This window comes from Armigeres subalbatus, chromosome 3 (assembly GCF_024139115.2).
Source record: "Armigeres subalbatus isolate Guangzhou_Male chromosome 3, GZ_Asu_2, whole genome shotgun sequence".
NCBI classification, from domain to species: Eukaryota; Metazoa; Arthropoda; class Insecta; order Diptera; family Culicidae; genus Armigeres; species Armigeres subalbatus.
Window position 1 is genome coordinate 322,797,665 of NC_085141.1, and position 25,238 is coordinate 322,822,902.

Below are 25,238 nucleotides of genomic sequence, written 5' to 3' on the forward strand. Positions count from 1 at the left end.
CAGGGCAGGCGATAGAAATAATCGAAAACTGGATGTGCGGGAAAAAGCTGGCATTGGCCCATCCACAAAACCGAAGTGATGATGATCAGCAACCGAAAAGCAGTACAGCATAGTACGATTACGGCCGGAGAAGCCACCATCGCCTCAAAACGAGAGGTAAAGCACCTCGGGTAATGATCGACGACCGGCTCAATTTCAATAGCCACGTTGATTATGCTTGCGAGAAGGCAACTAAAGCGATCACAGCTTTGACCAGAATCATGTCAAACAGTTCCGCGATTAGTAGCAGTAAGAGAAGACTCCTGGCCAGCGTATCTACGTCAATCCTCAGATACGGAGCTCCTGTCTGGGCGGCTGGTGAAATCACGAGAAGGAACCTTACTCGGCTCAATAGCACCTATAGGCTGATGGCCATGAGAGTGGCAAGTGCATACCGTACCATATCGATGGATGCGGTCTGTGCCATAGTAGGAATGACCCCCATAAACATCTTATTGGAGGAGGACTGTGAGTGCTACAGACTGCGAGGAACGGTTGGTGCTCGCATGATTGCGAGAGCCGATTCGATGAGGAAGTGGCAGCTGGCTTGGGACAGTAGTTCGAAAGGAAGGTGGACATATCGGCTCATTCCGAACCTGTCGCTGTGGGTGGACAGAAAACACGGGGAAGTGAACTTCTTCCTGACACAATTCTTGTCGGGCCATGGATGTTTTCGGAAGTATCTGCACAGATTCGGCCACGCAGAGTCTCCCTTCGCCCGATCTGTCCGAACTGCGAGAAGACACTGAAACACGTAATTTTCGACTGTCCACGATTCAGGACAGAACGAAGTGTGCTCTCAGTAGGCAGCGCTAGTAATATAAACCCGAGAACATCGTGCAAGAAATGTGCAAAAATGAGAATACGTGGAACGAAATAGGAAGAGTGGTAACGCAGATCATGAAATCGCTGCAGCGAAAATGGCGTGAAGACCAGAGGGTGTCTGGAAGCGATCATAATCGGTCGGTCGGTCACGGGGAAGCTTCCGTCGTCGGGGAACTTCCTGTCGGTGTAGGATAGATCCGCCGCCGGGGACTATCTGAGTAAATCGCGATCCAGTTGGGAGCTTAATGGCTCAAGAATACAGAAGATTAATATCGAAGAGTTTCCGCCGCCGGGGAGCCTCTAGTCGGAGTAGGCTAGATCCATCGTCGGGGACTAGGCCGAGTAGAACGTGACGCGTTGGTAGAACTGGTTTCGGGTCGTCGGAGCACCATTGAACCGGACGCTATGCTCCACCCGGAATCTCTGGATCGACTTCGGCACTCGGACCGGTCACTCGCTGAAGTAAGAAAGGCCTCCCGTCCTGCGCTGATCTGGAAAACACCAGAAATGTTAAAAGTAGTAAAAACAAGTCTTACACAGAAGCGAGTCGTCGGTTCCGAGGGAAATTCCAACGTCGGGGAACTCCCTGTCGGAGTAGGATAGATCTGCCGCCGGGGATCATCCGAGTAGCCCGCGATTTAGCTGGGAGCTAAATGGCTCAACGAAAAGTGCAGAAAAAGTCGAGGAAACTATGCTGGGAGCCGAACGGCTCAATGTTAACAAAAGTTCCGTTCGGGAGAGTTTCCGCTACCGGGAAGCTTCTAGTCGGAGTAGGCTAGATCCACCGCCGGGGACTATGCTGAGTAGTTCGTGACGCGTCGAATAATCGGTTTTGGGTAGTCGAAGCGCCAGTGAACCGGACGTTATGCTCCACCCGGAATCTCTGGACCGACTTTGGCACCCAACCGGTTTCCCGTTGAAGTGAGAAAGTGCCTCGGACTATCTAGGTGAGACATTAGTGTTGGACACGCAATAAACTTCCACGGGTTGTCGGTTGTCGGGGAAGCTCACGCCGCCGGAGGACTTCTCGTCGAAGTATGATAGATTCGCCGCCGAGGACTATCTGAGTAGACTGCGAACACGTCGAGAGCTAAATGGCTCAAAAGATACAGTGGTGCTGAATGGCATGAGGAAGAGAGACAGTGAGCGTCAAAGATTAAGAGACGCGCAAACCGAATAAAAATGCTTCGATGAGAAAATGTAGCGAACTAGCTGTGCTAGCTAGAGGCTGAACACGTGAAGTGCATGAGCACAGCCCCTCCGAAGTATTGACATCCAGTAAGTCCCGGGGGGAACAGGGCATGTGAAGAGAGGGTAACTCAAGTAACCTTCTGTTACTTGGGTGGGTTTAGTGGGTTCGGCGGGCCGGCCTTCTGCCGACCGCGCCAACCCCACTCCCTGAGTGATAATTTCAGGTGTCTGTAAGCAGATTTGCCTTCATCCCTCTATAAAAAAAAAACACACACACACACACACACACACACACTGGGGCAGCAGGGACTTTGTCCAAGGGCTTGACGACCCCTCCCCATGGCCACTGCGAGTTAGGGGGCCTGTCTAGGATGTGGTGGGGTTTGACAGTGGGCTCTGTTGATTCTCTATACAAAGCTGCATGTGTCTGCAAGCAGGCCCTATCACAGCGACCGTGCGCCGCTCAAAGTACACAAGCCCAACAGGAGTGCCAACCGGCACATCAGGATTCATACCAGTAAGATCCTGATTATGGTATACTGGTCACGGCAAACGACATTGGACGATTCTCGGTTTATGGATAGGACTAGACGTATATGGGCTGACAGTCGAGCTATTCTGTTTCCTGAGTAAAAAATCTTCTTGAAATGGCAAGCAGGCTAATGGTTCGTCTGCCTCCGTCCCGATAAACAACCTGGCAGGCCTCCGGTAACGCTCAAAACCTGTCACCTATACCGGTGGGTAGTAGATTCAGATGCACCATTCCTGATTTACGCCGATCCGGCTCTGAACACGGTGTTATAAGGCACCGGAGTCAACCCTTGCATGGACCTCACTGTTTACAAAGGCACCCATGGGATCATAAGAGGCGACTATCTACAACAGGTAGAGATAACGGCCCGGAGGGCGAACCCTTTTAATATGAAAACAATTTTTACAAAAAACGAAGGAGTAGGTGGGGCTAATATTTTCGCAAAGACTAGGAAGCTGTAGCGATCTCCAGTGATGTTGCTGGCAGCAGTAGCAAGTACCATAAGTATGGCCAAGACGGCTGAGTACCAGGCAGGCCAACAGGAGCTAGGGTCCGGGAATAGGGTGTCCACCCAAAAATCGGAAAGTAGTGCTACTCAGGAGGAGCTACAATTCGGGAGGTCCAACTTGATGGAGGTGCGGAAGCGAGTCAACGAGCTTTATGACTTCGTGAAGGACAAGCACAATGTTCACACGAAGATCAAGCTTCTAGTGACAAGCATTAAGTCCGCCGTAAAAGCAGCCGAACACGAACAGATCGCGCTGAAAAAGAAAGCCGAAGCAGCTGAAAAGGTGCTGAAAGATGCGGCGGAGCATACAGCAGTTGAGACACAGCAGGCACCTAAAAGTCCCCGAATCACTCGCACGGAAAAGCGAGGAAGGGATTCGCCTGGAGAGCAGGAAGGCACGAAAAAGCAACGGAACGTGCAAGACTTTGCCAGCGTGCGGAAGGAACGTGTCAAGGATGGTGAGTGGCAGACCGTGGAAAACCAGCGGGAGAAGAGGAAGCAGCAGAAGGAGAATGTGGAAAAGAGGAAGGAACAGAAGAAACAAGAAAAACGTCGTTCTCCTCGGGAGAGAGTTAAAGGTGATGCCCTGATCGTAGAAGCGAGCGATAAAACGTCGTACGCAGCGATCCTGAAGAAAGTGAGAGAGGACCCGGAGTTAAAAGACTTGGGTGAGAAAGTGGTGAGAACTAGGCGTACCCAGAAGGGGGAGTTGCTGTTCGAGCTGAAGAAGGATCCCACGATCAAGAGCTCGGCCTTCCGGGAGCTCATTGCCAATTCATTGGGCAGTGACGGTAACGTAAGAGCTCTAACGCAGGAAGCAGTGGTCGAGTGCAGAGACCTGGACGAGATCACGACGGAAGACGAACTGAGGGATGCACTGGTCTCACAATGCAAGCTGGGGGAAGTGCAAATGACGGTTCGACTGAGGAGAGCGTACGGTGGCACACAAGACTACCAGCAGAGGCTGCCAACCAAATGGTGGAGGCGGGCTAAGGTGAAAGTCGGATGGTCGGTGTGTCCCTTGAAACTCGTCCCTCGAGTCACCAAACCGATGGAGCGATGCTTCAAATGCATGGCATTTGGACACCAGGCGCGAAGGTGCAAAGGCCTGGGCAGATCCGCTCCATGCAGGAAATGTGGTGAAGCAGGATACGTTGCTAGGGACTGCACGAAGCAACCGATATGCCTGCTCTGCAAAACGGAGGACGGAAACGACCATACGATGGGTGGATTCCAATGCCCTGCATACAAGAAGACGATGGCGGACCGGAATTAATGAAGATCATCCAGTTGAATCTCAATCATTGCGACACCGCACAGCAACTGTTGTGGCAGTCGACAACAGAAGCAATGTGTGACGTGGCAATTATTGCTGAACCGTATCGGATCCCTCCTGATAACGGCAACTGGGTGGCGGATTCATCGGGGATTGCAGCTATCCAAGTGATGGGCAAATTCCCTATTCAAGAAGTGGTAGACAGCTCAAGCGAAGGTTTCGTTATCTCCAAAATCAACGGGATCTTCGTGTGTAGCTGCTACGCACCCCCAAGATGGACCTTGGAGCAGTATAACCGGATGCTGAACTCACTCACGGAGAAGCTGATCGGCCGAAAACCGGTAATCATAGGAGGCGACTTCAACGCTTGGGCAGTGGAGTGGGGAAGCAGGCTGACTAACCCCAGAGGTTACAGTTTGCTGGAGTCGTTGGCAAAGCTGGACGTCAGGCTGTGCAACGAAGGTACCATTAGTACATTTCGCAGAAACGGTAGAAGTTTATCATCGACGTCACGTTCTGCAGTCCGTCGCTGGTGAGGAACATGAACTGGAGAGTTAGTGAGGACTATACACATAGTGATCATCAGGCGATCCGGTATTGTGTTGGAACACGAATGCTGACGGTACGGCGAGAGATTAGGAATAGCGGGCGAAAATGGAAGGCGAAGGACTTCGACAAAGATCTTTTTATCGAAGCACTCCGAGCGGACAGCGGCGCTACAAATCTCGATGCAGACGAGCTGACAGAAACTCTTGCGAGGGCATGCGATGCGACGATGCCAAGGAGACTGGAGCCAAGGAAAAGCCGGCAGCTAAATTACTGGTGGAACGATACTCTTGCTAGCCTTCGTGCTGCGTGTCTCAGAGCCAGAAGACACTTTCAGAGAGCAAGGTCTGAAACAGTCAGAGAGGAGCGTAAGATAATCTTCCGTGAAGCTAGATCGGCCTTCAAACGGGAGATTAAAGTCAGCCAATCCAAGTGCTTCAAGGAGTTGTGCCGGGAAGCTGACGTTGATCCTTGGGGCAACGCTTATCGGGTCGTAACAGCGAGGATCAGGGGTCCAGCGACGCCAGCGGAAATGTGTCCGGACAAGCTGAAGATCATCGTTGATGGTCTCTTCCCGCAGCATGATTCTACGATGTGGCCACCTACACCGTACGTAGATGAAGACGGAGTAACCATTGCAGGTATGCAAGTCTCCAACGACGAGCTGTCATCAGTGGCGAAAGATGAAGAAAGCTCCGGGTCCGGATGGAATTCCAAACGTGGCTCTAAAAACTGCGATACTGGCGTTTCCAGATTTGTTCAGGATGGTGCTGCAGAAATGCCTAGCAGATGGTAACTTTCCGGATAGGTGGAAGATCCAGGAAATAGTGCTGCTGCTGAAACCAGGGAAACCGCCGGGGAAACCAGCATCGTATAGGCCCGTATGCCTGCTGGATACCCTGTGGAAGCTTCTGGAAAGGATTATCCTTAATCGGCTGACGCAGTTCACTGAGGGCGAGACCGGCTTATCGGAAATGCAGTTCGGATTCCGAAAAGGCAGATCGACGGTGGACGCAATCAGGACGGTCATTGAAGTTTCAGAGAGAGCGGCCAAGAAGAAGAGGTGCGGCAATCGATTCTGCGCTGTAGTAACGATTGACGTCAAAAACGCTTTTAACAGTGCCAGCTGGGAGGCTATCGCCGCAGCGCTGCACGGTATGCGGGTTCCTGACTACTTGTGTAGAATCATTGAAAGTTACTTCCAGAACCGGATCCTGGTTTACGAAACGAATTCGGGGCAGAAGTCGATTAGGGTTACCGCAGGTGTTCCGCAAGGTTCCATTCTAGGCCCGACGCTGTGGAACATTATGTATAACGGAGTTCTAAAACTGAAGTTGCCCAAAGGCGTGAAGATTTTCGGATTCGCGGATGATGTCGTTCTAACGATAACCGGAGAGTCGCTGGAAGAGGTAGAAATGCTGGTGGCGGAGACGACCGACGCAGTTGAAAACTGGATGAATGGAGTCAAACTGCAGCTTGCTCACCACAAAACAGAAGTGATGCTGGTTAGCAACTGCCGCGAGATCCAGCGGATCCAGCTTACCATAGGAGGGCACAACATACCGTCCGTGCGGGCTTTGAGGCATCTAGGAGTGATGATCGACGACCGGTTGAATTTCAACACCCATGTGGACTATTCCTGCGAAAAGGCATCTAAAATGGTCAGTGCGTTTGCAAGGATCATGCCGAACGTGGGTGGTCCTAAAAGCAGCAGTAGACGTCTTCTGGCAGCAGTAGCATCCTCGATACTGAGGTACGGAGCTCCAGCCTGGGGAGCTGCGCTCAAGACGAAACGTAACCGCAGAAAGTTGAACAGCGTGTTTCGCCTAATGGCCGTTCGAGTCGCGAGTGCGTGCCGAACCATTTCCTCGGAGGCAGTTTGCGTTATCGCAGGGATGATTCCAATCTGCATAACCCTAGCAGAGGATATCGAGTGTTACCAACGGAGAGATACCAGAAATGTGAGGAAGACGGTGAGACTGGACTCTATGGTGAAGTGGCAGCAGGAGTGGGACAATGCGGATAATGGAAGGTGGACCCACCGGCTCATCCCCAATGTGTCGACGTGGGTGTATAGGGAGCATGGAGAGGTGAACTTATACCTCACACAGTTCCTTTCCGGACATGGCTGTTTCCGTCACTATCTGCATCGGTGTGGCCATGCGTCATCGCCATTCTGCCCGGCGTGTATCAACATAGAGGAGACTCCAGAACACGTGGTATTCGATTGCCCAAGGTTTGCGGAAGTACGTAGAGGAATGCCTGCCCTACGGGCGGACAACATCGCAGAGCGAATGTGTCGCGATGAGGGTACGTGGAATGCAGTAAGCAGAGTCGTGACGCGAATACTGTCAGAGCTGCAGCGTCAATGGAGAAGGGACCAGCAAATAAGCGTCGGTTTGGAGCGAAATCCAGCACAGTGAGCAGTGTTTGGCTTCGGGTCGTCGCACACTGGTTCAGAAGCCCCCAAAACGTGCGTTTTTTAGTTTTCGACCTGAAAACTACATTTTAGAATCATGATGTCTTCAGAAGAGTTGAAGGATATTTCTTGAGCTTTCTTTTGATAAGAAAATATCAATGATCTATCTACCTTGAAGGGCGGTATGGAATAAAAAATTTACGCAGATGTACAAAAGCAGTGGTTGTTCTCTGCAATGTTATAAAGAATGTGAATTGGAACATCTTTTCTGAAGACACAATATTGGACAAACGGTTTTGTAAGGAATTAGAGCACGTTTTGTATGAATGAACCCCAAAAATCATATTTTGAGCATAACTTTTTTGGAAATGATTTTAGCACTATGGTTTATTCTAGAAAATTGTGCATAATGACAAAAAACATGTTTGTCTAGAAGACTACTTTGACCTATCTTGAAACCTGTCAAAGTTATTAAGGAATCTTTAGAAAAAATAGTCAATTTTCACATTAACACACCATGAAAAGCGGCAAGAGGCGGCAAGCCAAACAGTCACCATCTGAAAGATTCGGTTTTAAGCTACCGAATGCACAATGTTTTGTTTTGTTCCGTCGTGTTCCGCTATTGTTTTGAATCAACTTAAAATAGTCCTTAATGTACGTTTTTCAGTACAACTGTTATGTAAACAATTAAAAAGTGGCTAACATGATTGGTTATTTATTGCATAGTAACAATCTCCATCAAGACGAAACAGCCACATTTAAGACGAATGGCTGTCATTTGTCGAGATTGTAACCATGCAATAAATAACTAATCATGTTAGCCAATTTTTCAATTAGTTTGCGTAACAGTTGTACTGAAAAACGTACGAAACAGGACTGTTTTAAGTTGATTCAGGCAACAACGTTTTGACAATGTGAGAAGGAACAAAAAAATTCAAAGAATGAAAAACATTCAGCGAACCGGAAGTCTTCTGCCAACCGGAATCGTTGGACCGACCTCGGCACTTGAATTGCCAACCTGCTGAAGAAAGAAGAAAGAAGAAGGAAGTGCTTCGGGTATGTAGGGCACCGCCAGTGCGGACGTTATCCACCACCGGAACTGTCGGACCACCTCTGCAACCCGAAGACGAAGACGGCGCAATGCGCGAAAGCGTCCCCTGCGATAGCCGCCGGTAGTAAAGGCACCATTAGTGCGGAAGTTTACTTCACCGGAACTAGCGGACCACCCTTGACGCCGGGGAAGTCAGGAGGATTCAGTGAGGAAGTTTGCGGCACGACCACCGAGGGATCGATACAACGTAGCAGTGGATCTCAGCGAGCCAGTCGGCGAACTAGCCTAAGCTAGGGGCCGAAATTATAGAAGAAGTGCATGAGAACAGCCCCCCCCCCCGAAGTAGTCGCAGTATACCGTGGTCCCAGAGGGATCGAGGCAAGGAGGATAAGGGACCCGGTTTATCCGGGAGGCACATTTTTAGCAAGTCGGGAGGAGCCCATCCTGTTCGCCTTCGAGCATAGTCTGGATGCTCGAGGTGTCTGTCGCGCAGATTTTTGATGGTCTTTAACCCTTGTAAAAAAAAAAAAACACACACACACATACAGACATCACCTCGGTTCGTCGAGCTGAGTCGATCGGTATATAACACTATGGGTCTCCGAGCCTCCTATAAAAAGTTTGTTTTTGAAGCGAACATATAGCCTTTACTGTCGAGTGCATCCTAGTAACATGTAAAATCATAGCTTCTTTGTTTGAACAACTTGTTTAAAGAAATCCTAACGTGTTAATGAATGATATATATTCAGCGTCTGAATTTTTAGAATTTAACCGAAAATCGCACATTTGCAATTACATCACTCAAATGTTCAGGAAAAAAGATGAATAATAATGTAATAAATTATCAATGATTTGTAATAAATTTAAGAATTGTGTAGATCAACAATGTTTAGGAGAAACAATGAGTTTATTCACTTAAAAGTTTGTAAATCAATTTAACATGATGAAAAAGTAAACAGAACGAATCGCAATGTTCACAAAAGATGTTGAGCACACCAAAAGCTGCCTTAAAGAGGTTGTTGCGATGATCTCCGGCTTTTATATCTCTTGTTAGTTTTTTTTCAAAATTTTAAAATAGCACGAAAACACTAAATCGACTTGAGCCACCTCGACATTTTATTCGAATTAGCTGAAAATTTGACGGAATCTTATTTTAGCATAAGAATTGTTATTCTGGGCTGACCAGTTGAATTTTTTATGCTTTTTGAAAACATGAAGACGTCTAATGCATATGTATTCTGCAATTTGCTTCAACGGCACATTTTTGACTGATCTCATCTTCCACCTGGTGTAGGGTAAAGTGACCTATAGTGGACCCCCAACCAATAGTGGACACTCCAGCCATTTTTGCATTATTATTGCACAATGTCAACATTTTGCTATGAAATTCTATCGGGAAAACCTACCTTACAGTCCTATGATTTGATTACATGCATTGGAAATGCTATGGAAACTCAAATTAGATGATTTTTTACAATTCTATAAAAAATAAACACGAGAGTGTCCATTATAGGAATATTTTGGGGGGTCCATAATAGGGAAGAAGAACGTCCCGAAACGGGACATGAAAATCAAATGAAGTGTCGACTATAGGGAAGCAATTTCCTATTATGGACCCCCAGGGGGTCTACTATAGGGCGAATTCAGTTAGACTTTAAAATGTTAATTTCAACGAATAACGTTGTGTATTTGGGTGTTTTATGTATGTATCGTGAAGAGGGGATGCAAAGCTTGTTGTTAGATATCAAGCAGAGTTAATATGTTGAACATTTCTAAGCCTTATGACAGGAAGAGTAAAATTCCGCTACTAGGGGGTCCACTATTGGGCATTTTACCCTACATACCAAACCAAGCAAAAAAGAAAATGTTGCCATTATCTCCCCAGTGTTGTTTGCGGAATTTTATAGCTGAAACATGCTGTGGGTTTGTAAGCTGTGTTCGACGATGGAATTTATATCAGTGAAATGCTGCACAGCTTTTTACTCGTTGGAAAATATGTCATTTATTGAGTGTTTCTGGCAAGTAAGCTTCTATGACAATAGTTAATCAAAACGGTTTTATCAGTAAACATATTTATGTTTATGTGTCTGAGCTCAGATACATCTTTAACGAGCAATAACTGTAATACAATAAAAAAAGGCGAGCTCAAAACGCTTTAAAACTTGATTTTAAGATTTAAAAAACGAGTCAAATCATTTAAATGTTTATGCTACAATATACCTATGGACATCAATCACAAAAAAAATGCCATTTCGGTCATACAGTTTCTCGGTTCCATCCATCCATTCTGTATCTATAATAATGCCATTTACCTACGCTTCCAGCCACTCTTCATGAGAGCCAAATAATTGCTTTCCATCTTGGCGGAGTTGACGCGTACTCATCGCCACCCGCCGCCACCCCGCACAAACAGTGCAATCACTTCTCACATCGACCGGCACTTGTGGAAAATCCTTTTTTCCCAGTCCCAGCATCATTATCTTCGAAAGGACGAGTTTCTTCCGAGAAATTTTCCTTCCCCATCGAGACCACTTCACTCGATATGATAACGTTATAGAACGGAAGGGCTGCTGCCCTATTCCGCAAATAAAAAAATACGTTCAGACAGTATCTAGAGCCATAACTCTTAAAGGACAAGACAATAAATCTTTTTTTTAATTGACTTTTTCAAACAATCAGAAATATTGTAAATATTTGAATTTTGTTTGACTAGTAGCTTAACTTCCAAAATCAGGTCTGTCGAAGTGGCATGTCACCCTATGTTCAAAATCCGTAGACATGTATGAAAGAACACTGCACATATGGGAACCATCATTGTTTAGGCCCTTAGGATTAAAAACAGTTTAAAAGTGGTAGCGAAGCGTCTGTCGTTGTTCGTATAAGCAAAAATGATGTAAAAACAAGGAGACCGCTTGAGAGAAAAAAAAATTGAAGCATGAACTGAGAAGAAGACATTTCCTTGTGTTCTGATACATAAACCTTATTTATAGCGTCGCGACTCACGTCCAATAAAGGCAACAAGAGTGGGAAATATTCCGCTCCGTGCTTCATAAATCAGTTCCATGAGTAAGTAAGACATATTGAAATTGCATTTGAAGAGACTTGGCTTTCCTTTTCAAATTCAATTTTAAAGTAAGATGTGTGAGGAAAGCCATTAAATTGCTATACTCGAGAGTTTCTGTTCAGGTCTTTATCAGTTCAGGATTTTCACTGCTGTAAAATATTTATGATTCTCTGCATCCGTTGTAGTACATGTGAGAACATCAAATTGTATTGATCCGGTTCAAGTGATTGAATCTGTTTTATACGTTTTCAGCTCATTACTCATTTCATTAAAAATCTTCTATGCGGAAGTATTATAGCAAAGAGCAATTTAAAACACACTCAATCATTCTGCTGAAGACCAATCAAGATTTACAAAATCTAAATAAATCATTCTCTTCCACGATCATGTACCAATCCTCTTTTGAATGTAAACTTATTTAACCCATTTTGGACATTTGAGAATTATGAGTTTTTCATTTCATTCACTTCAGCAAAAGCACAGAAAGCAAGACAATTATTGCATTAAATATGAATCATCATACCACTAAAGCTCGATACTGAGTCCATTTATGGTTACGGGAGAATGTCCCAAAATGCACTCTTGTAGCAAAATGATGTAACAGATAAAATCTCCAAAGTCGTTCAAACTTATAATCCAACTACAGTAATAAAGATTTTACGTATTGAAAATGCATATGGATAGAGCAAAATTTATTTTGCATTAACAACTTCACAGTGGACGCGGAAATTTCAAACCCATCTCTAATTTTCGTTCTCTTGCATTTCGCACCTTCTATCCTAACTTCCTTCCGCAGTCTGCCGTAAAACGAAATCTGAACCGCGATGAAAAATTGTTCCACTTTATGTGGGCTTGGCACTCTGGCAGATTGTGCCAGCCAGTCAGTCAGTCACTCAGTCAGTCGGGATGTGTCGGGCTCGGATGGGCGGAAATCGGAGCCTCGCTTCAAAGTCGTACACTAGAGCCATTGAGCGATTATCCGATGCCATATCGGTGGCACGCACGCAACGCTCTGTTTGCTTGGCGTATAAAAAGTACGCCGGATGAGATGAAATGCTGAAGTGCTCAGCGGCTAGAGGGGAAATGAGAAAAATGGCACCTAATCACTCATGGAGATGTTGCGGTTGAGGACCAAAGCGGTTATGCGAGTATTCAAGTTGCCGAGGGCGTCAAAACAGGCCCTTTTAAAGAGTGAGGAAATTTAAAATCCTCTCCAAGCAGGCCTTGTCCGGGCTTTATTTTGTTATAAGTAAAATCATTAGTGATTTCGTCAAAAGTAGCTGGTTTCAAAGGTGTTTAATTTATGTCGTTAGAATTTATCTACGCTTGTTTTTTGCTAAACGGGTGAAATAATCTTGTTGCTATTGAGATATGTTTTATTGAAAAGTGGATTCATAGATGCAAACAATTGAAAAACATTTGAATCTCGTTTTGGCTCAAATTTGCAACAAATAGAAAACAACCGTTTTAAGCTTTGAAGCTTCTCCTTCCTTGCAATATCCTATATCAGTACGAATTAATGTCTATGTGAATCGAAATACAATCGAAACCACTTCAGTCCAAATGGCTTCTAGAAGTTTTAAGCAGTTGTAAAGATATAAATTGTGTAGTTTATGTTGGACGAAAATCCTATTCAAATCCTAGCATCCTCCTGCAAATTCGATTGCAATTGGTGCTGGTAAGATTAATTTTTTATTTTTTATATTTTAATGTTTAATCTTATGTGTGGTAAGACGCGCGGCTACAAAGCAAGACCATGCTGAGGGTGACCGGGTTTGATTCCCGGTGCTGGTCTAGGCAATTTTCGGATTGGAAATTGTCTCGACTTTCCTGGGCATAAAAGTATCATCGTGTTAGCCTCATGATTACGAATGCAAAAATGGTAACCTGGCTTAGAAACCTCGCAGTTAATAACTATGGAAGTGCTTAATGAACACCAAGCTGCGAGGCGGCTCTGTCCCAGTGTGGGGATGTAATGCCAATAAGAAGAAGAAGAAGAAGATGTCGATGATGTCGATGCCTTCAAGTTTAGTTATAAGAAGTTGATGAACCGATGCACAAATGTACCATGCGTCTCCATTTACTCGTATGCTAACATCTACGTATGTATACCCGAGCATAGAATTAAATCAATCTGAAAACTCGTTTTGATGTTTTGATACTTTCATTTCTAATATAAAGTTTTGGTGAACCTGTAGTCAATTTAATAGTAATCACATAAAAAATGAGAACTGAATGTTGTATGAAACACAACAAAATGATAACGCTGATGCCACTGAAAACAATAAGAAACTTATTATGATATCGTGCATTTTTAGTTTGATTCACATCAAGAGTTTTCATTACGATAATAGTTATATGGAACAAAAACAAAGAAACATATCTTAATTTGATATTATTTCGATATTTGGATCATTTGGATCAAAATACTGATATCTTGTTCGCTAACTCGTTTGATCGAACTCATTTTATAGCATCTATGACAAAAGGTCGAAGGACAAAATATCGAAAGACAAAAGGTCGAATGGAAAAAAGGTCGAAAGGAACAAAAAGTCGAAGGGGCAAAAGGTCGAATTTACAAAGTTAGTTAAAATTGAAATGCCATAGTCTTAGGAACAATACAAAACTACGATTTAAGGTGGTTATACAACAAAGCCAGAAATCGGCCATCTAGGAAACCACGTGTTTTTTCTAGTGATTTTTCAAGAGCACGAATTGAGAGAACCACTACGCTCATGGGGATGAAATATTCGTAGATTGTTTGCTTGCTTATGCTAAACAATCGACTTTAAGTTCAGCATTGTACGAAAATTATTACGCTAGATTTGAATTGTATATAATAGGATTATAAAACCGTGTGGTGAATTTAAAATTCACCACATGGCTTGATTGTATAATCACCTTAAGTACCGTCAGCGGGGGTGCCAATTGGCCAAATAGGGAAGATATTGGGTCATGGTTTGAACAACTTAAAATGTTTTTTTTTTAATTCTTTTATTTGAGTGATTTTTTATTTAAACAATAAGTTCACCACTAAGCTTAGAATGTCTTTATAATAGAACTAATGTATCTGAGCACAAGGAAATTGTAGTATAAGATTTGAGCGACCTGCAGACCGTTCGTCGAATTGAAAACACTTTTATATACTAATTCTGCCGATTGACCGTTCTTCGCTGGGTGGTTCGATTCTCATGCAATCTGGTTCGCGTGGTCTGATCGATAAGCTGTGCATCATCGATTTATCGGAATGCGGTCATGCACCTGGTTTGGTTCGATCTAAAAACTAGTTATGTAATAGATTTGTGGGGCATTACTGACACTATTTTAATACGGGTTCATTCGATCAATAGTTTCACATTCAAATTTCAAGCATTATGGTACGAGCACAATTAGTTCTTGGAATTTGTATTGTGATTTCCTAGACGGGAATATTAAATATAATTTCGAACCGTTTGAAGTTTTCATCAAAATTCGTAACAGTTTCTGAGATATAAGGAGTTGAAACATTTTTCGTTTTTGGCCCAATCTTACCCCCTAGGCCCAATGTCACCCCGAACGACGGTACTGTAAGATTGTTCCTTGAAATAGAATAAGTTTCTGTTTAAAATGTTTAGTTTGGAAAATTCAATCTATTCTTCTATATAAATGAGTATTTCAATAAGTGAATTAAGATTTATAATTAAGTTGATGTATTCCAAGTCTGTACTAACTGTCAGCGAGTTATTATTTTGAGCTATAATTTGTTTAATAATCTTTTTCCTAACGTCTGTAATATTGTTTATTTTGTCCTGTATTTTATCATTTATAACTATTAGTTTGGCAGAGGATTTAGAGAGTAAATTTTCCTGTTTTTTTTTAAAGTTCCAATGCTAAGATTTATAATTTCTGGGTTTCCTGTTATTAGTTTAATGACTGATCCTAGAGCATTACTTACCGCTCTTCTATTTCTATATGGCTGAAAACTTATTAATTTCCCTCTTGCAATTTGAAATTTTGGAAACTAATGTTTTTCTCAGGTGGTCTACAACTCTGAGTTGTTCTGCGAATTTTTCGATGTAGTCAATATTGTTTTCTATATTGTTACAACGTTCCGTTGCCACGCACTATACATCCAACGGCGGTATGTACCTTCTCGATAGTCATCTATCTTGTTCACGTCAATATTAGTTGTCATCCAATACTGTCGTTGATTCGGTGCAAATCAGGCAACGACACTGAAGTTTGTAAACGTGAATTCGGGTGTTTAGACAAATTAATTTTCCTACTTTAATATTATGATACACTAAATACCTAAGATCTAGCACAGTTACTACAGTTGTTAGGTTTGTTTATTGCACATTATTAGTTGTCATACGAGATCAGATCGGACAAACATAATAGAAAAGCGCTAATAGGTAAAATCATGCTTCGAATCTGTTGTTGACTGTTGCGAAACTAAACCTAACCTAGAATCTAATTTTAGTATTTTATTCGACAACCTCTCTACCGATCGCTAACGAGGAACAAGAAAGGGACACTAAACGTGAGTTTATTATTGCACTTTGCACCCTTTAACAAAAGAAAGCTTTGCCTCAACTATGTACCTATACATGTACTTAAACCATTATTCAATGTTTTCGATAGGAGTTTTTTAACGTCGCCTACTTCAACACTTCAACACTACTTCAACACCAGAAATATACGTCGATTAAAAAAGCGGAAATAGTCTAATTTGTTACTGTCGTAACATATATATTTTACGTATATCTTGTTTATTATTCTCTCGAATCCTATCCTGATTCTGACTGATTTTAGCTTTATGTCGATTATGCCATTGTTATGGGATATTTCTTCAAATTTTGACGCATCGATTAGGATCGGACATGGTTATCTGCAAAGAGAGTCAAATTATTGATTTAAAGTATTAATGCTTTATTCTGTTTTTCTGTATTTTGACGTCTTTGCTGTATTTAAACGTCAGCTAGTTGTTTTGTTTAACGGTTGCAATTTTGTATGGGTTTTTATCTTTTGTTATTCGTTGAGAGATTTTAGTGTATTTATTTTCCCCTGGTTGAAATTGTTTAGGCTTTTCGTTTTTTTTTCGTTGAGCTTTTCGTAGTTAATTTTCCTTTTATTTAATTCGACTTTTACTGCGGATTGAAGCGGTTTAGTTTTTCGGAGATTTCTCACATGTTCGTTGCACCCAGTCGCACCTGAAATATTGAAAACCAAATTTCGCGGTTGATTTTTGATAACGGAGTGAAAGCTATTATTGTAAATATCTACGACGATATTAACTTGATAAGAGATTGATGAGTTGTTGAATTTGGTTTTATATGTTTGAAACATTTCAATTTATTTGAGTGGAACCGTTCCACAATACCATTAGAATTTGAATTACTCGCGAAATGTGTTTCTATTACCAAGTCGTTGAGAAATCCAGTGAAATGTATGGATCTGAAAGAAGGCTCTTGGTCGTTCACAATAGTGTGCGGTCTTCTGAACTGTCTTATGTGTTAAGTTATCGCTTTTTTAACGTCGACTGTTGTTCTAGTTTCCAAAACAAAAATGCGTTCGCGAATTTTGAAAAAAAAAGTCAACTATGGTGAGCCACTTTTGTCCTTTCAAAAAGAAAATATCAATTTGAACTCGATCGAAAGGTTTTTCTCTAAATATGTTTTTTTTTTTTTTTCTAATTAGCGTTATGGAAACATCGGAACATCGTGCCACTCAGGTGCACCAATTGCAGTCAGACAACGTGGACGACCCAAACTGCTAGATCAGCAGTTTGTACATTATAAATAACCCGCGAACGCGTGTGGCGCTCTCTTTCCTTTGGCAGCTTTGGACAATCACCGGTGGTGCTGTATTGTGTTAGTATTATTAATAAAAGTGTTTTAGAGTTATTAAGTATTTTTTTAAAAAGTGAATCCGTATCACGATTCCCATAAGTGGTGTCAGAAGTGGGATCGTGAGGTGTTTAAAAAGTGGTAAAAATCTCGTCGCACGCGAACCTGCAACAACGTGATCATCAAACCCCTCGGATGTGGATATCATTTACGTGAGTAACTCATTTTTATTATCTTTTATAAAATAATTCACTAAAACAATGCCAGAGACCAGGCAGTCAGAGATTGAGGCGCTGAAGGCTGAAATTGAGCAGCAAGGCATTGATGACATCGGGAACAGTAGTAAATTTACTATCCCCGATCCCATCAAGAACCTATCGGAGTTTTCCGGTAGTAAGAAAGAACTTTCAAGCTGGCTACAGGAAGTAGACGAGCTATATGAAATGTTCAAGATAAAGGGGCCAACGGCCAGCCGATTCACTAAGCTCTATGTATATTAGAGCGATCAAAATAAAATAAGAGGAGACGCTCGCGCGATTGTATGCGCAAATGGCGATCCTGATACCATTGTTGGTATCAAACAGATCCTGTTAGAACAATACGGTGATCGATTTGACTTTGCGACAAATGTGTCGACACTGTTTAACATTAAGAAAAGTGATAAAAGTCACCTGAAATTCTTTAACGAATGCAAGGAGATTAACACAAGACTTAAATCTAACTTGAATTCCAATCCCATCACAGGAAAGGAAATCATAGATATACTAACCGTTACTCGATATCTTGACAATATCGGAGAACCTTTATCCGCTATCATTAGATTATCCAAGCCTAAAACCTTAGAAGATGCATACGAGTCAGTGTGTATAAACCAGAACGCGGAAATTAGATCTAGACCCGCGAAATCTCAATTCAACAAATTTCCCAACAAAAGCAACGGCCCCTCGAGTAGCTCCCCTAAGCAGCATACAAATTAGAAACCCTCATATAGGAATCCGAGGCAAAAACAACAATTTAAATCAGAGTTCCACGCGAACGAAGTAGACGTAGATAACGATGACGACGACGATGAGGATGACAATGTGCAAGGTAGAACGATGCAACCCAACGTGTCAAATTTTCACTTAGAGGAAGACGATCTCCAAACAACGTAAATAATTTCATATCGTATATTCGCTACACATCTAATAAAGGGATATTGAATTTCTTGATAGACTTTCTGGAGATTTTCTGGAGCGAATAAATCGTACATTAATCTGAAACATGTGCTAAAGTGCCATAAAACCAACCGACCCGCAATAGTGACTAATAAAAATGGTACATTTGATATTGATAAAGTATTGCATGCCAATCTTTCCTAGGATTCGATAAAACGTTACCGTACCACGTATTCAAATTCCACAACTTTTTCGACGGTCTTATCGGATATGAAAATTTGGCTACTATGAATGCCAAAATCGATACCGGTAGCCATGAACTTTCGATTGGAAATATAAAATATCCTTTAGATAAATACTACCCAAGTTCCATGAACTTTCAGGAACAAACGAAACCCTCATAGAGATACCGACTACTGCAGACGGGGCATTTCTCATTGAGGAAGAAATTAATTGACGACAGGTGTCACATTACGACCTGGCCTTTATGCGGCTAGAAATAATCGTGCCACATTACACTTGTTTACTACTAGGCAAGCCAAACTGGAGAGATTAAAACCTTTTGAGAATGAACGTTTCTTTCTCAACCAGCATGAAACTGTTCCGCAGCTTAACTTCCCTGCAGAACATTTGAATAAAGAAGAGGTTAAATTATTAGCCAAAACTCTTCGGCCCTTCAAGAGTGTTTTCTTCCATGATGGACAGAAATTGGATTTCACCCATTAAGTAAAGCACAAAATAGAAACCGGTGAAAGTAACCGCATTCACCAACGAACTTACAAGTACCCATACCATTTACGGGAAAAAGTAAGTGAGCAAATTCAGAAAATGTTGGAGACTGGAATCATAAGAGAATCCTCTTCTCCATGGACTTCCCCGATCTGGGTGGTCCCAAAGAAAACGGATAATTCAGGTATAAAGAAATATCGCGTAGTTGTAGATTATAGGAAACTGAATAAATTAACGCCAGCAGATAGATATCCTATACCCGAGATCAGCGAGATTTTGGATCGCCTCGGAAAAGCACAATACTTTTCTTTACTCGATTTAGCCAGTGGTTTTCACCAGGTAGAGGTGGAGCCGAACGATATTCCAAAGACGGCATTCAATGTCGATAATGGAAAATACGAGTTTTTGAGAATGCCGTTCGGGTTGAAGAATGCGCCCGCGACATTCCAACGTTTAATGGATGCTGTTCTACGAAAACATCTGGGGATAAGATGTTTCGTCTATATGGACGACATCATTATCTTTTCAACTTCTTTAGATCAGCATATAAAGGACATTCAGAAAATCTTACAAACCCTTAAAGATGCTAACCTTAAGGTACAATGCGATAAGTCTGAATTTCTTCGTAAGGAAGTAGAATTCCTTGGACACGTCGTCTCTACAGACGGGGTGAAACCGAACCCAAAGAAAGTTGAGGCAATTAAAAATTGGTCTTTACCGAAAACATCAAAAGAACTAAAGTCGTTTCTCGGAACAATCTCCTACTACAGAAGATTTGTACCAGGATTTGCAAAAATTGCAAAACCAATGACTAGCCAACTTCGTGGCAAGAATAAATCAATTACTACCAATCCTGAATATGAATCTGCCTTCGCTAAGTTAAAGGATATCATGAGTACAACACTACTCTTGAGTTATCCAGACTTTAATGAACCGTTCATACTAACTACCGACGCATCAAACTATGCTATCGGCGCAGTACTGACGCAAATGGTAGATGGACACGAAAGACCAATTGCGTACCTTTCGCGAACACTGACAAAAGCAGAGGAAAAGTATTCCGCAACCGCGAAAAAAAACTTTTAGCTATCTATTTCGCTGCAAAGAAATTTCGATTATATTTGTATGGTAGAAGTTTTACTATTTACACGGACCATGAGCCATTGACGAAGGAAATTAAATTAACAGATGCAACAGGACGAGTAACTCGTCAACGGTTATATCTGGAGCAAGTCGATTTCAATTGGGTTACAAGAAAGGAAAACAAAACGTGGTAGCCGATGGATTATCTCGAATACCTCGCGTGGATGAATCTGAAATAAATTTACAAACCATTTTAGAAAACGAAGTACATGAAAACGATCCTATATACGGGCCGGAAATCATAAATAAATTTAGAAATCAGCTCATCATTCATATTACCAATAATAGAAGAAAGTCCCCTCACATTTATTATTTTATCTTTTCAGGTTATAGTAGACACGTATTCCACCAGGAGGAATATACCGAAGAACAACTATTGAATATTCTTAAAGCTCATTTATCTCCAAAAATAACAAATGGAATCTTTGCCCCACCTAATATTGCAAAATTGTGCTCTAAAATTCTAGATAAACATTTCAAGGGAATGCGAGTTCAATTCTGCAATCTTAAGCTACCAGATCTAATCTCTAAAAAAGACCAAGACGAATTTGTTCGTAAGAGTCACAACTTTAATCATAGAAGTTGGAAACTCACATATGAAGAGATTCGTCAATCAGTCTATTTCCCAAACATGTCTTCAATTGTTAGGACCTTTGTAAAAAATTGCTGTGATTGTAAATACGCTAAATATGAGCGTCATCCTTTTAAAATTCCAATCACACGTAGAATCTATGCAAGACCTTTAGAAAGTCTATTCATGGACGTCTACGTGAAAGAAAACGAAAAGTATCTAACAATTATAGACTCCTTTTCCAAATTTGCGCAAATTTACAAAATCCTTCACGAAACTTCAGAAGAAATCATCGAAACGCTCATCAAGCAATTAAAAATTTTTGGCCTACCGAAACAATTAACTTGCGATCAAGCCACTTATTTCCACAGTCAAAATTTTAAGGAATTTCTAGAAACCCATGGTGTTGCCGTTCACTACGCTAGTAGTAGCAACAGTAATGGCACCATCGAGAGGTTCCATAATACACTTTTAGAAATGTATATGGCCAACCGCAGGAAATTCGACCAACTTTCACTTTACCAAGGACTGTCCATGACGACTGCCCTTTACAACGACACAAAACATGCAACGACGAATTTAGCACCGAGACAGATAGTATTTGGAAACTCGACATCATTAGACTTACAGGACATTAACCAACAAAGCAACGCACTATTATGGCAGCAAGAGACAATATTGTATTTGTGGCTAACAAACATAATTTCAAAATTAAAATACAGGACAAAGTCTATGAGGATATTGAAGACGATACGGTTTTAGTTAAGACGAAGGAAAAGCGTCTCTTTTTAGCAACCGATATGGACTGGTAAATATCAAAGAACAAAACGAAAAAAAATACGGACGCAACAGGAATCGAAATTCATAAAAAAGATACAAAGAAGTAACAAACTGACTAAAACTTGCTTTCCGACTTCCTTACAGATTATGGCTCGGTATACTGACGCAGACGACTCTAACGGATTTAAGACTACACGATGTAAAACAAAATCCAATCATAATGATTCCCTTAGGAGAAGCTAGGATCAGTAACAGCTTTTCAGAATAATGCATCCGATAAACCTTACCACCATTGAATCGACAATAGATGTGTACAATAATGTAGCCCAAACCGGAAAGCTTAATCAGACCTTTTTCGAGTTATCTATCAGGAGAAAAATAGGCAGAATTAATCTGTTGTTCAATAGAATTAGGCCACAGCGAATCAAACGATGGGAATCATTAGGTAGAGCGTGGAAATACATTTCTGGAAGTCCAGACGCCGACGATCTTAAAGTCATAAACTCTTCTCTAAACTCCTTGGTAGATGAAAATAATAAACAAATTCAGATAAATCACTTGTTTGAGAAACGTATGAGAAACTTGACAAAACTTTCAATTCACTATTAGATAACGAGCTGAATTTGGAAAAAGTAACATTCGATAGTTTAGACTCTTTGAATTTTATATTTAAGATTGATGAATTATTATACTATTTAGAGATAATTGAAGAATCTATAACACTAGCCGGACAGAAGCATCCCAAGCAGCCGCATCATCCACCCTGAAGAACTTTCGGTTATTCGCCATACCCTCAACGATAACGGTTTTCGATTGAACTCGGTCGACGATATGTTGAACATTGCTAGCGCGTACGCAGTATATAACAACGAGATGTTCATGTATATACTCAAAATACCAAAAATCAAGGATGTGCAATACAAAATTGGTTTGATTGAACCCGTAATTGCCAATAATTTACGAATTCATCTCACGGCACAATTTTATATTGAAGGGAAGAACGTATTTATGTTAAAAAAAAAAACCCGTGTCCAAAGATGAAAGATCTCTCTATATGTTCCTCCAGCAACTTGGAACCGCCTACGGAGTGCATTCAACAATTAGTTTCAGGACAACACACAGCCAAATGTCCTATGGAACGAATTTACGAAGCTAAAACTATTCGTAAAATCACAGAAGGCAACATCATGGTTACAGGATCCAACATTACACTTTCATCAAATTGTTCATCCGAACGATTACTCAATGGGTCATTCCTCATACAATACTCCAATTGTACTGTGAAGCTGGACGACGAGGAGTATGCTAACTCCGACATGGAAATTCAACCATTCATCCCTACCACAGGAATTAAGGTCAGTCCAACTATACTGATAAACAATATCCCGTTACAGTATCTGCAAGAGATGCATTTAGAACACAGAAACCAGATAGATCATCTCAACTTAACTACGAACAATCTGCATTGGAAACTACATATGTTTGGATGGTTAACCTCATTATCAACAACAGTTATAATCATATGTATCCTGGGTCTGTACATAGCCATCATCTTTAAAATATTTAGTTGGAGAAAACATCTCACACTTAACACAAAAGAAGATATTCATATCAATTTCAGCCTAGCAACTGATGGATGTCCCGAGTCAAGAGATATACCACTTATCCCACAGCAATAGAAGAAAGCCGAGGACGGCTTTCAAACTAAAAGGGGAGCCGTTATGGAAACATCGGAACATCGTGCCACTCAGGTGTCAGACAACGTGGACGACCCAAACTGCTAGATCAGCAGTTTGTACATTATAAATAACCCGCGAACGCGTGGCGCGCTCTCTTTCCTTTGGCAGCTTTGGGCAATCACCGGTGGTGCTGTATTGTGTTAGTATTATTAATAAAAGTGTTTTAGAGTTACTAAGTCTTTTTTTAAAAAGTGAATCCGTATCACGATTCCCATAAGTTAGATTTGGTGGCTTCCAGTCGAATTTGTTTTTTTTGCAATTATCACAGGAGTCGATGAAAATTTTGATTTTTCGTTTGAGTTGTGGAAAAAAATGTTTTATCATGATTGGTTTTTGTTCTTTTTGATTCCTCTTCCTCCAAGCGTATGTCGTTTAAAAGTGTTTCTGAAATGAAAACTTTGTAAGATCGATTAGATGACAAGTGTTTTTGGTATGTCTCTTGTACCACTTGGATCAGGAATGTGGGAACTTTAAGGCAGTTTTACACATCTTGGATTATGAATAGTTTTAATATTTCGACGATATCTTCATGCGAATATTGTTTTTCACTGTTGTGTCTGAAGAATTTTGGGAAAATTTGTTCAAAAGCCGTTATTTAAATGTTTCCTATTTGAAAAAAAAATCTGAGTCTAGAAAATGTTTATGGGTCTTTCGGTACAGGGGATGAAGTAATCATCACTTGTATTCGCTGAATGAACCGTCATATCGTAGCTTTCGTTGTCTGATGCGTTGTTCTCCTGTTCTGATGGTTCCACGTCTAGAGACGAATGAGAGTTTGCCTCGAAATCTTGATTCAAATTTATTCGAGATATAAGGCATCGGCGACTACGTTTTGCTTTCCCGGTTTATAGATGAGTTCGAGTTCGTAGTCAAATTCCTCTAATTTGAGCTTTGCTCTGATGATTCTATGATTGGCATTGGTGAAAGAGAAGGTTAAAGGCTGATGGTCTGTGAACATCTACCTAAAGGTACGGTCTAAAATGACCAACAACCCCAACGATTGCCAGAAATTCTTTTTCTGTTGTTGAGTATCGTTCCTCTGTTTTGTTCAAGTACGTAAGCAATTGGTCTGTCTCTTTCCGTAGTGCCTTGTAACAGTACTGCACCAATTGATTGCGAATTCGCTATCTTTACGCAAGAGATTCGTCAGCGGTTTTACTATTTTGGCGAAATCTTTGATAAAGCGTCTGTAATATCCCAAGATTCCTAGAAATTGACGAGCTCCTTTTTCGAATTGTAGGATTGGCCACTCTTCAATAACTTTTAGTTTGTTCTCGTTTGGTCGAATAACTTCTTCCGAAACCGTGTGCCCTAGAAAATGAGTTTCTTTTCCAAAAAACTCGCATTTATCGAGCTGCATTTTTAATCTAGCAACTTGTATTTTTTTTTAGAACTTGAGCTAAATTATACGTATGTTCCTGAAGAGAGCTTGAGTAAATGATTATGTCGTCCATGTAGACGAAGCAGCATACTCTAATCAAATCTCTTAAAATACAATCCATGACTCTTTGGAAAGTAGCCGGAGCATTTTTCAGACCGAATGGCGTACGCGTGAACTCGTATTTCCTTATCAGCACAATTCACATTGATTCAGTTGCGGTAACTTATATATGACCAAATTCAGTCATTTGCAACTGATTCACATCATGTGTGTTGCTCGGGTTGCCACCGTTCAATGAAAACGCCATTTTCTCCATGTCCTCCTCCGCCAATTGAATTTGGTGGAATCTAGAGACTAAGTTGATGGTCAAAAAAAAATTAGCCCTTCCCAGTTTATCAAGAACATCAGTGATTTCTGGGATGGGGTATTTGTCATTGATAGTTGTATCGTTTAGTTTTC

The 25,238-nt window shown here is 41.5% G+C and overlaps 2 protein-coding genes across 6 annotated transcripts in view; one reads left to right on the forward strand and one right to left on the reverse strand.

The window, feature by feature from the left end:
- The window catches only part of LOC134225484 (neuropeptide SIFamide receptor-like), a 734,184-nt gene that overhangs the window by 261,197 nt on the left and 447,749 nt on the right, over window positions 1-25,238 (reverse strand). The window lies entirely within an intron of this gene.
- Window positions 174-23,338, forward strand: LOC134219787 (uncharacterized). The gene is given in 7 exon segments (XM_062698653.1): window positions 174-668; window positions 3,286-3,553; window positions 17,547-17,672; window positions 18,303-18,368; window positions 22,227-22,393; window positions 22,395-22,670; window positions 22,673-23,338. Coding segments are annotated over 7 exon segments (2,064 nt in total).